Here is a 13,432-nt window from a genome sequence, read left to right on the forward strand (position 1 = left end):
CAGGAATCCGAAGATGCCCGGGGCGGCTTTCTATCAACAGCTGGAATTCCACTGAGCTGCTGAGGACAGAGGACGGCAGGAAACTGGAGATGCTCTGGAAGTGTGAGAAGTGTACACAAAGCGACAAAGCCTTTGTGGTCATCTTAGGAATGTTCCGGCATCAACACTTTTAAAGACCCTTTGATCTGCACGACTGTTTCCCCTCCTTTCCTGTGACAATTATATGATCCTTTGGATGGAAAATACTTAACAAAAAGGTCAACAATCCTAGACATTTGGTTATGCTTCACCATAGATTGGACAGAGGACAGTTCTGTTGTAATTTCCTTTCTTTACTTAAAAGATAAAACATATTTCACTCTTATTCTGAAAGTAAATATTTTATATTTAACATTAAATACATATTGCTGTTGTTAGTGTTGGCCGTGTCAAACAAAGCAAGCAAGAAAGTATATCAAAGTTATAGATTTCTATAAGTAAATGTAAATAAGTGTGTGGCTGTAGCACCAGAACAGCTTGGCAGTATGGACCCCCCAGCAAAGAGTGACTGAAAGCTGTCCTCTGTATAACTGTATATGTAAAAAGACTGATTCATGGAAATTAGGGTCAGCTGTAAGCAGCAGAGAGGTCAGGTGATCTCCAGAGGAGAGCACTCACAAAATGAGAGGAGAGACATCACTGGAAGAAGTCCAGATCCTCATTTACAAAAAAACAAAGTCTAAGTTGAGTGCAGATTTTCACAAAAGGCATTTTTGCTTAACAAAAAAGCACAGGTGTAAATCATGAAATGTTGGCAGTATTCCATAGAGTTGCTTTGATTTAAGGGTCCTGCTATCATGAATACAATGCCATCATTACAGTAATTAGTAACACCTGTGCTTTTCCTTCTGTGACGAATCAAAAGGTCTGCTGTGAAAAAGGCCTACGATCAATACTGAGAATGTTATTAAGCTTAAGAGGAAAATAAAGACATTAAAATAAATGGATGTGACATGTGAGACTGAAACAGCAATCACATGTAAGATATCAGAGGCTGCCTCTAGAGAATGATAAACAAATAAAACATGTTACAAATTTGGTGTCTGTGGTCTCAGTTAATCAGGCAACTAGTTGCGGACTCTGGTCCTTAGTAAGATTATTAAAATTAAACGGCTTCATCAATAATATTAAGACCTTTATTGGTTCATTTAAGTAGTAGCTTTAAGTTTCTTGAAAGAGTTAGAAGATGAGGGATAGGCCATGTTCAAAAGTTCATATTTAAATCAAAAAGAAAATTTCCCTGAAATGAGCACTCATGGAATAGATCATGAAGAAACGTCTTTATTACACCATGTTTGTTGTTTTAAATAGGCAGAGTAAAAAAATACACTAACGATTTTATAACATATTAGTGTTTCAATCATGAGCAGCTTCATCCAGTGGTAAAAGTAGTTATCACACAATACAGTACATTAACCCCGAACGCTTCACATTCACTTATCTTGGAGATGCACAAGTCGCTTTAAAGCTTTCTGTGAACACTGCATACAAACATCACTTTTTAAACATCATGTTCTCTAGACTCTCAAATCTTTCAACGATGGTCTCATTTTATTTATAGCCAAGGGAGCCACACTTAGGACTGTTCTGCTTCAATTTTGACATTTCTCTTTTTAAGGTGGTCTCCTGAAAGTCGCCATGCTTTGTTAAACAGATGTACTTAATGGTGGGAGTATCCCTTTAAACTTGCTGTAATTGATAAAGAAGGCTAAAAAAAAAAGCCAACTGTCTTATCCCTGCAGTGCTCGTGAGTCATGGTGAGGGGATTTTCTGTCCATGCTGCTTCCCTTCATGCCTGCAGAAGCTGTCCAACCAGGGCGGGGCTCCTCTCCCGGATCAGGGCTGACGTGATCTCAGCGACCCGCAACACCGACCTCTCCCAACGCTGGGTGTCCTGTGAGAGAGAGAGCGAGAGGGAAGGAGAGACAGGGAGGGCCTCTGGTAAATGACATACAATTACACACAGACACTTGTGAGTTCAGTAGTAAACACATCCCAGAGCAGATTCATATTTGTTCATGTTTATCTTTCCTCCATCTAGTCACGATTCTGAGTCATCCTAATGTTTGTACACCAGCCGGACTGCCAGCAGCATCTAGTGAGTGTTAGCAGCCAGTTCAAACAGGCCGGAATTTAAAGGTTGTTACACTTTAATGGCAAAAGTAAGGAATAACTTTGAAGGACATATTGGATTGTGGTGGTTGAAGATGTAATCAGATATTTTACTTCACTAAGTACTCTTTTACTTTGTATTAAGTTCAAGTAGCAATACCACAGTGAAGAATTACTCAGCATTCAAACTCTTACACAAGTCAAATTACAAAAGCATAAGTAATTGTAATGGTCCATTTCAGAATGACATTTAATGAATTAAAGTAATAATGTCCGCTACGGTGGCTGTATTCTGGATTCAACATTCCTCCGAAGATTGTCCTCAGAGGAAAATCTAGCTGGAGTCAGCTGGGAAGTCAAATAAACACAGCATATAATGAATAGCAATCAAAATTCCTCACATTTAGTGTGATTGTAAGGATCACAAAATCTGGTGGAAGATCTTCCGTGACTTCTGTTCCCCCAAATCAACAGGCAGGAGCAATTTTCCAAAGGAGGAGGGGGGGTAAACAACTCCACAGAATTAAACACCACAAATGCGTGTTCATTTCAAGTCCTCTGAAGCTTGTGAACCAATAAGGTCTTCTTTGAGATTTATGAAGCATCATGTTAGACAGATCTATGGTAAACCCCACGAGGGGTCAGGCAGTCCGTATCATTTATTGCCGAACTCAAGTGTTGTGGTTGTTTTGCTTCGGTGATTCCTCTTTTCTGTGTCTCTCTCTTCTTCTTTTTGTTATGCAAACCGCCTGCAAAATGCAATTTTAATGGTTTTCTCTGCCGTGACTCCATTCCTCAGTCCACGGCAACTTCCGGCCTGGATGAGGCCTCAAAATGACCTATTTTTCATCTTCTTAAAGTCACTGAAGTTAAAGGAGCTTTACTTGTTTTAGTTGTTCCTCGTATACATGTATGATCCATGCTCTACCTGGTCTTCTACATACATACATCCATCGTAGACTTTAAAAACGCTTTTGACAAACCTATATGATGTAGCAGCACGTTTGAGGGAGCAACTTCTAAATAAGGTATAGTATACTTAGAACACAAAAAAGGATGTTTAACCACAGAGTCAAGAAAGGCCTGGGAATACGCACTTACTGTTGCATTAGTTCTGCATATAACTACACTTTCATGTTTAGTCAAAGGATAAGTCTTTTTTTTTAATCCTGGTTCTTATTTTTATAGTTTTGGCCAACCTGAGTGGTTGCTAAGCCCTACCTTCCCTTAGTTACTGTTGCAATGCCTGCCTATATTTAGGTTTTCCACAGCACATGATGCATTTAACATCAATATGGTGGCATGTTAACTATTGAAATTACATTTTTGAATCTGCTCTTAAAATTGGAGGAGGAGGAGGAGGAGGAGGAGGAGGAGGAGAAGGAGAAGGAGAAGGAGAAGGAGAAGGAGAAGAATTTCCCTTTTATTACCACCTGTTTGACTGCTTGGGTATCCTGATATTTTAGATTTTTTGCAATAGACTTCAGGGCCACGTCATACAGGAAGTCCGTTAGTGTATCTAATGACATTAACGATTGTTCTGTTCCATTTTAGGATGAAGTAAGCAATGACGATGAGCAAGGATTCACAAAACTATGAGCCTGGGAGTGCACCACCTAATATGACATACGCTTTTATGACTTGTTCTTTTCTGCCAAGAAGGTTAAAATGTCTGTTGTGAAAAAGGCCTTTAACTTTGGAAAGTATATAGTAATCAACAGACAAAAACAAAGTCTGCAAAACTGGATCCAATATGTAATAAATCGTAATTTCCTTTAAACCCGAATTGGATCTGAAGTGTATTATTTTATTGTCAAATAACACTTTCTGTTTTGGGTTTAAAACCAACTTCATCAGCCAGCTCTCAAAAGGTTTGCTTGGTGGGAAAAAAAACAATTTAAGATGGCTTTGCACAAAGCTTTTAATTTCCTAGCATCCACAAAGAGGAACATAAAACTATATTAAAAACATTTCTCACTCTGTGATCTGGAACTTCCCATTGAACATATATTCAGATCTGGCTTCCACTGGCATTTTACATTACAACTATGTGTCAACAGTTAAACACCTTTGGAGCAGAGTGAAAGATCAACAGGAGAAGAATAAGCTCTCTTCTACTCTGTCCTTTATCTCAATGCCTAAGTTCACCAGCCAGCTCCTTTTAGCACAGCCTGTGCAGGAACTGGAGGGGAATGTGTCGAGGTGCGAGAGCGATGAGCGTTGAATTGGGCCTGACCGTGGTTAATGGGAGCGAGGGACCCGGGATCCAGAACTCTGAGTACTCCTCTTTAATCAGAACCAGCGGAGGGGGGAGTCGGATGACATGGATTTTCCACACTAAACCAACTGAAGGGGGAATTGGGGTACAGATCGGCAACACCAACGTCCTCATTGATTAAAGCAACATGGAGTAAAAAAATGAATTATGAAATCCAAATATGATAGTTTTGAATGAGCTCCAGAGGCATTATGTGTCAGCTTCTACAATCTTTTCTTAATATGATTTTAGATCGAAAATTTGATAAATCTTTGAAGAATCAAAGGAAAAGAAAAACGGAGGGGCTTTTATGTTTATCTGGGCGGGGGGGGGGGGTCATTGTTCTGTGGTTTAATCCCAACATCTGTAAGCAGTCAACAGAAAGCAGCTGATAGCGCAAAGTTTTTCTAATTTCCTAAGGAATATGTATAGCTTCATCAGTGATTAGCCAGGAGCTCCTAGAAATCAAAGATCCGAGTAAAATCTAATGGCGTCTTTTCACTGTTTACACCCTAAGCAATCAGATCAAAGCATTCCCCTAATTGTTCCAAAAAGCAATTGCATCTTTGCACGGAAAGTATTTGAGAAGTTGCATGTGTTCAGAGGAGCTCAAATGATAAATGTGATGAGAATGATCACCGGTCGATTACTACCCAAGTGCATTGACAAGTTCGATGGGAAAGTCGTGAGAACTCCTGGACCACAGCAAATGACTCTATTATAGAGGTCTTATCAGAAAAACACTTAAGTTTGCACAAGAGGAAATAAGAAAAAGCAAGTCAAGATCACCAAGGAAGATCAAAGTTTTAAGCTCTAGTGTTGAAATGATTTTCACTCCAAATATGCAGCCTTTGAAATATGACTCATGCTTCACAAAACAGCATTATTAAACCAAGTAGTGGCCTGCACAGTTGAACACAAATACGACCTGAGCTCTTCACTGACTCGTGGCAGAGCTTTGAGTAGTCAAAACTGCCACTCAAATGTGGTCGGGAAAAAAAGCAAAACAAAAGGGTAGAATTTCTTAACAGGAACACACCCTGAGACATTTGCATATCTAACTGGTTTCAGGCTAAAATATATATGACTTTAGTGCGAGTAGCATGTTAACTGATTGATTGCCGCTCAGGAAAAAGATAACCGGTAAGTAAGTCTTGACAGACGAGAGCTGGTACCTCTCCTGACCCGAGCTTTGCTGCCGTTGGCGGGGGTGGCGCCCCGTTGAGCTTGTGTCTCATCTTTCCACTAAAGACCATCCAGGAAGAATAAAGCAGCTGGCTAATGAGCAACCACTGGCTCATTGTTATGGTGATGCTAATATCCATGAGAGGGAATGCATTTGTATACACAGATAAGAGAGCATACACGCATACGGGAGACAGACTGGGTGTCTCCTCGCACATGTGCACCCTGGTATGAGATCCTGGAGGAATTTGCCTCTTTCCAGATTTGTATTTCATCATCATCATCAGATCCCATGTCCTTCAACTTTTCCACTGTCTCTATCCTGGTGTCTCTTCCAGCAGAATATGGAAAAGGATGAACCAGCTAGCGTGAGCACAAGTCTGACTATTTCCAGATAAAACATGTAGAATTTTAACTCAGCCTTTGAGATCGCGACCATAAACACATTTGTCCCATGACTAACAGACATTCCTGAACTGTTTACAGCGTCAAACTAATATTCATACTGTTTGTTCCAAAGTCAGATTGTACCTCATTACCTCAGTCACAGGATATTATATTTGATTCTATTAGTAAAGTTCCAATTTTTACAAGATTCACTTTACTATTATTCAACATAATGGAACCCCACTTTCTACCCTACTAACTTAAACTCCACGCCAAAAGTATCATCATTTATTCACATTAGTGGAAGGACTATCATCCGTAATTATGTCATGTTTAATGGCAAAGAGAGACATTTAACACACACTTTTTTTCCACTGACAGCAGAGCCTCTGTTACATCGATTACTGATGCTTTCAATCCCTTGGTGGCCGAGATGACATTTATATAGCTTTTTATATATATATATATATATATATATATATATATATATATATATATATATATATAGACTGTTAGCAAACAATGAACTGGTACCAAGAGGAAAATTCCACAGGATACAAGTCATATTTGGAAAGAGGTCTGCAGACTTCAGGGTTGTTTAGGCTTGTTTTTTTACTTTGTGGACCACTAACGTACAATATATTCAAGAAGACAAGTCATATTATAAAATTAAGTGACAGCATTGTTTTAATACACAGACAATGCAATATAAAATAATTTGACTGGGCAGTAAGTAAAAGCAAAATGCTTTTAAATCACTCCCATGTGTATGAAGGCACAAACACATGCAACAGCCTTGTTATTCAATACTTCGACCGCAAGTTTACTGACTGGAACTTCAATCATTAGCTTCTATTTTTGCTTACTATTTAAAGGGAGGGTTTTGACAAGCCGTGAGGCGACAGTTCTTTGAAAAACGCAGAGCAAATGGGGGAACGGGGAAGAACGAGGGGGGAGAGTATCAGCGGACCACACAATAAGCAATCCTCAAACTCTCTTCTCTTAAATGCCACAGATGCAATCAACCTTTCCATCTGAGAGAAGCGCGCAGCGGCACTTCTGCCACACAAGTAGAGCCCGCTTTGAAGCCTAAAGGTTTCAGGCAATTAGGACCTTAACTGTGACAATTTGTATGCCTCTGTCATTCCTCCGAGATCCCCAGCCCTGAGGACTGCCGCTGCTGCTCATGCTAAGGGCTTCCACTTCTTTTCCCTTCATGAAATGCCAAGAGCGCTGGGTCGTAATTGAAAAACAGCTTACGGAAAAGCTTGGCACAGGACCCCATCCAAGAGAACTGGAAAGAGTTGTAAGAGTCACACCAGCTACCATAACCAAGGAGGCCAAGAACATTTAGAAAGTTTTATTGGCTTCTTTAACTGTCACTGTATTCTCGCCTGTGAAATGAGGGTGTTGCAGTCCCGATAGTTGTAGTATCCACTTGAGGGCAGTGTCATGATTAGCAACAAGGTCAGACAGCATCCTCCACTCTAGGACTCCTAAAAACTAAACCCAAATCATTTGAACTTCACAGAGCATTTTGTCTCCAGCCCCTATAATAGATGGAGTAATTGCTTGTAAAAACTCTCCCTAAATGACCTGCGTGTAGAATGCCAGAGATACAATACTGCTAAAAACACCCAGTCTTTTGGTCTGAGAGGGGATAGTCTTTCAGAGCTTCTGACAGCTCGTCCCTGAGTGGGTATTATGGTCCTGCTGCCCTTACTCCCCTCTGTGTATCATTGACGACAGTAGCTTGGGGCTAAACTGCAAGGAGAAAACAGGTCCAATTACTGGCCAGTTCAAGTCTGATTGGAGTCCCAAATATTACAGAGATTCATTTCATAAAATGAGGATTGGTGGAAGAATGACTTACGTTGAGATGAGTTATACAATTTAAATATAAGTCTACATTTGAATATTAAAAGTCACCCTTTTTCAAAAATGATAGTTTATTTGGCTCTGTCTGACTGTATGATGTCATTTTTCCAGCTTTTCATTGAAGATATAAGAGGGAAGCTTTAACCCAAGTCTCCATGTTATTGATGGCTCGAAATATCCAAGATGTTTTGTGCATCATTCTAAAAACATTTTCCCAAAAGTTTTTTCGGACAGTTTTGTATCTTTAGAAACGGTGGCAACGTTCTTCGCTGACATTTTAAATAAAGCTCTGTGGGTTTGAATAATATTTAGCTAGATGGCACACACAGTTGTTATGACCGAGCCAGAAGGTCAATGTGATAAAGGAGAGAAGTAAACTGGTTTCAGCAGCGAAATATCACACATAAAAGTACTTGTTGTGAAAGCGTTGCAGCCTTCCTGTCAGGTGTAAAGCTTTGCTGAGTTCTAGTGTTTAATCAGAAAAAATAACAAATTGTAAGTGCTGTACTATTTCATTTTAAAAGCTTTAATAATTGAAGTGTTAAACTCAAGTTTTGCTGCCCGATGACATTTTTTCCTTAAGAGTAGGTAAATGGTGAAAAAAATAATTTAAATATATTGAAAACATTTGAGCCATACAACAAGGCAAACAACTGTAAAATGTTCATAGAAATGATCTAGCCTGAAATATGTGGTATCTTTCGGTAAATTCTGAGTAAAGTTTGCCTTTAGTTTGATTCTTGTGCTTTCAGATGTGTTCAAATAAGCTTAAATTACTGGCACTTGAGAAACATTTTAAGTCCACAGAGGAAAGAAACCTCCATGCAGGGATCCAGTCAGTTTGAATATTTACTGCTTAGCTTTGAAACCAAACAGAGTATACATCATGCTTACGCCACAAGTTCAGCCATGAATAGACGTAGAGCTGGACAAAGACGACAGCGACATGAGAATCATTTCATACTTCTGAACATGTTTTATTGAGCTTTTGAGGTATTCAGTGTCATTGCCTGAATGTCTGTACTTTAGACACTAGTGTCGTTCCCACTCTGCCTTACTTCATCTGAAAGGGATCATAATGTAGGAAAATGAATAAGTCTGTATCCCACCCTACTTTTGTGAGTTCCCTCAGACTTTCCATAGAAAAGGAAAACTTTTGTATTGATAACTGCTTTTCAGACCCCATTGAGAGAACAATTGCTGCCACACAACCCTTTCACGGTACACCGGTAAAGCTCTTTCAACACTGGTTTCCAAAATATCCTGTCTAGGGGCGTCTATTGGGCAAACATAGCAATTTGTTAGTCACTTCTAATGTACGACTTCTCTTTCTGCTCTTCAGAGAAGGCAAACTCTGCTAAGAATGGGACAACGAGGGGTCTGTTTCCACTGCATCCCCTCAGTGAGAACTTTTTCCAACAAGCCCTGCTGAGAGACAACTTTGTTTGAATCCAACTCACCGAAAGACATACCTCAAAACATTGAGCAGAACAATGGCTCTTTAGTTGCGGAGGTATGAAAGCATGAAGGCATGGGTGGGATTTATGAACTGGGACATACCAAATCCCACATGTGGTGAGAAGGAGCCCCAAAAGCACACACACCCTCCACGGATGCCTCATTCACTTATCACACTGTATCACTTACACCAAACTAAGGGAAGCCAAATACCGTCTATATCCCAGGCCATCTGAGGTCAGGTGCAGGTGCAAGAGTATTTCACAGAACAAGACATTTATTACTAGCTGGGTTATCAGCAGCACACAATCTGGCCAAGGCATAGTGCCTTCACTTCCATTCTTAATACAAGCACAAGATTGCGATCGCGGTAGGCCGTAAGCCAAACATACAAACATAGGTGCAACACTGAGTTTTTGTACTGCTGTCAAAATATCAGTGTACCGCAGACTAAACATCAGGGGGATAAAGCCGGCCGTGTGGCTTGACAGATGTAGTGAGAACAAAAAGGGACCGCTACGAGAAACTGTGAAGGAAAATCATTTTCACATGAGAATTCATGACTGTGCTATTCATTTAAAAGACATTAAATACAAGACCAGACTGAAGTTCTTGAATCCTACCTTGAAATCTGGTTATTTAAAACTTTTTGAACCTCCAGTAGGTGTTTCCATCAGAGCAGGAAATTAGATTTTAGCCATGATGCCCAAATCCCAAAACTCACCAGTCCTTTTTCAGTTTTTCTGCCGGCCTCCAAGCAAATTGGTTGTTATTACTTTCAATAAAGTTCCAAAAGTTAGGTCACAAGCCAAATAAACAATAGCTGGATTTTATGGTTGTGCAAAAGGGGCTTCAGTATAGCTGCAGAGGCTTGATGTGTATCCATCTAGAGGGTTTTTTCGATGATATCACTCTTGTAAAGATGGCTTTGAAACATTGGAAGTGTTGACCTACCTATAGAAAGCCATAATGTTCATGTAAAGGTTTGAGGTAGTCCCTATTCGTCGCCATGAGCAGCCAATCATCAGTATGTAGATAATGCAGATTTACAATGTTTCCATTATTCAAATTCATTTGATTGTTAAGTCTGGCAGAGGGACATGTCTACTCAGTGACTGGAGGAGCAGATACATTCATCAGCCTTAGCTCTAGTTCTAACAGCATTTCGGTGCATCTGGTGGTATTTTCCCTTGTCTAAATACGCTTTGTGCTATTCCACAGCTATTTTCCACCCCACCCAAGCAGACAAGCATGTGTACCAATAGGTCCCTGCAAATAAAAGCAGAGGCTGAGCAGGAAGGTGAGCGCCAGAAAAAACAATCTTTGATGAGGGCTGTTAAATGAAAGTGTAATCCCTACAGAGCCGTGCTCACCCATGATATAAGGAAAACTCAAACCAGGACTACTGTGGGTGGTCAGAAACAGCTCAAAACCAAGTGGCAAAACAAACAGACACGCATGTTTTTCCCTTACTCATAGTGATCGACTGTTTACAAACTAATTCTGAAGAGCTGGCTTTCATCAGTCGTGCATAAGAACATACTGTCTGTTTGAAAGACAAATTCTCTCTTGGAATGTCATTTTCGAGTTGTCCATGAGAGCTGGAGTCAAGTCACATCAGCCCAAACAGCGTGCTCGCTGCTTGTTTTAATCTAAGAAATCAAAGCTGAGTAAACACCGCTTTGGTATGTCTAATTCCTTGAGCCAAACTCTGGCGGTCAAGTTTCACACATACCAACACACATCTGGAGAGCTCTGTGCGTGGAAGATCAGGCTTGATATCCTGCACATGTTGCGGCAGTGCATGTTTCTACTAGGCTCTGACCCTAACACTCGACAAATACATCACTAAGGAGGGGAGTGATCCCCGGGCTTCTGTCTGTATGGAGATGTCATGATTTCACCACGGAGCCAAGTGCTCTCATACACATTTCCAGGGGGATCTTACCTAAAGTTTTAAAGACATAATTGTCAGAACAAAGAACTGTCCTTAGGCAAACAGCAGGGGAAAACTGTGTGAAAGCTCAGGGTGGATGTTGGACGCAACATGCAGTGGATCAATAGTAAGACTAGCCAAATATGTCAGCCTTCCCAAAAAACGCTAAACAGCTCTATGAAACGGCATTTCATTTGTTATCTGAGTGGCTTTCTGCAATGTTTTTCTTAATTAACTTATCAAATATTTGTTCTGTTAAGTATTTTCTTTTGTCATCACTGATAGTTTCCGCTCAGCTGCAAGACAAGTCTAGCAAATAAGCCAATGCAAGCAATTGTAGAGATCATGTTGGTCTCATAATAAAGATAAATTCTCATTTTTAAACACTGGAATGACGATAGTCTTTCAGGCCGAATAAAAAGTTTGAATGCTCTTTCATCACAAAAAATATAACACCCATCACTTGTGAATCCGAGGACAATTGTTGGATTTACTCAGAGAAAGGTCAGAAGTGTGCTGAGAAAGCAGAGACGGCAGGCCTCCCGGATCTCCCTTGACCCCGCCAAGGTGAGAATACATGGGTGTCACAGCAAAAGCTTCAGTTGCGTGTCTTGGGTTTCACCTGTCTGCCCATTTGGGCCTGAACAGGATAAAGCTGCGTATGTCGACTGACAGATATAGTGTGAGAAAGAAGCGTGGTCAAAGACCTCTGGAGAAATCATTTTCCCTTGGCGCTTCATTTAGAGAAATTCCCCAGGTCTGTGTAATTCAGTTTAAAGGATTCAACTGAAGGACCAGATTTCAGTTATGGAACTTTGCAGTCAAACCTAATTGTTTATGACTTTATAAGCGTTGGCTTGCTTTCACACTCTTTTGAGCCAGCTCCACGAATGGAAATATATGTTCATTTAGTCTCAATCTATTCCATGGATTGCTATGTTGTACAAACAATCACGGTCCTGAAAGGATGAATTAAACTGACTTTGGTGATGTGCAGACTTCATGTGTCAACCGGCAGGGCAAAGTTTTCACTTATACAGGGAAAAAAATCTTTGGCACCACCATGAGGTTGACGTAGAATGTCTTGAAAGTTATTGTATGGATTTGCATGATATGCGGTACAAAATGCATGTCTCCTTCAGGTTGACTTGTAACTACTCTTTCACAGGGACAAGCGTGTACTCTTCAGTCTGATCATTCTATGTATTTTTGTAGGTTGCCTAATGTGTTGTCTTGTGACGTCTTTAAATGAATCACTGTTGAATCAGATACACTGCCCCAGCTTGTTTTAATTTAAAGCTGTGCCTGAAGAAGACAACTGTTAGATTAAGCCTGAGAGTATGGGCGACAGTCTCCCCGATCTCCGTTGACCCGGTGAAGGTACAACTCCAAGTGTGTTACAGCAAGAGCTTCGCTGGGTTGTGTTTGGTTTCACATGTCTACCTTTCAGACGTAGATCTGAACAGGTGGAGGAGAATAGACCTATAGAGTCCTCTTTTCTTCCTACTTCCCCTCCCTCCTCTCCTTTCTCTCCCTCTCTTTTCTTCCTGGCCAGCTAATCTCTCCTCAGGTTTAGGATTCCCGGACCGGGCTCTTTGAGGAGGAGGAAATATGGGCTTGGGTAAACATCAGGGCTCTCACTGCAGGGATTACAACACCCATATATCACCTTGACAACTCCCTTTTCAGGGGATGACAAGTCGCCAGGACCCTGTGCAAGGAGGGATCAAATGACATTTCCTATCGCCACTACAGACACCGATAGCGTATACCGTCACCATTTTCACAACATCGTGTCAGTTTATGAGGATCCGGTGTCTGCATTTCCTCAGCCAACTTCTTTAGGTTTGATGTTTTCACATATTATCCCACCTGATGTTTGGCTTGTAGGCATCGTCCGAAAGGTAACAACACAAACGGAAAAAGGCTCTTGAGAAGCGCTTTGATCACATGTCCTTTCAGTGAGACTGCTGTTCATTGTCCGTGACTCCATTTCACTCTCTCCTCTCCACGGAGCGAAGTGGCATTCATGGCAACATGCTGCTGGATGTATTGTTCAGCAGCGGTTCAGCATTAGTCTGAATAATGTGAAACCAAAGTCAGGCCTCATTTGAGAGAATCCACTTTTCATCGAAAAAGCAATCAATAAAAGGTCTATGAGGTGGATCATTTTCCCAACC

The 13,432-nt window shown here is 40.7% G+C and overlaps 1 protein-coding gene across 4 annotated transcripts in view; it reads right to left on the reverse strand.

Moving 5' to 3' along the window:
- Window positions 1-1,304: 1,304 nt before the first annotated feature.
- Window positions 1,305-13,432, reverse strand: part of crppa (CDP-L-ribitol pyrophosphorylase A) — a 33,090-nt gene continuing 20,962 nt past the window's right edge. For all 4 annotated transcript variants that reach the window (XM_063878563.1, XM_063878562.1, XM_063878561.1 and 1 more), the window contains one exon: window positions 1,305-1,933. In XM_063878563.1, the coding sequence (XP_063734633.1) occupies window positions 1,829-1,933 (105 nt within the window). In that variant the 3' untranslated portion in view covers window positions 1,305-1,828. The remainder of the gene's footprint in view (window positions 1,934-13,432) is intronic.

This window comes from Eleginops maclovinus, chromosome 3 (assembly GCF_036324505.1).
Source record: "Eleginops maclovinus isolate JMC-PN-2008 ecotype Puerto Natales chromosome 3, JC_Emac_rtc_rv5, whole genome shotgun sequence".
In the NCBI taxonomy this organism is placed as follows: Eukaryota; Metazoa; Chordata; class Actinopteri; order Perciformes; family Eleginopidae; genus Eleginops; species Eleginops maclovinus.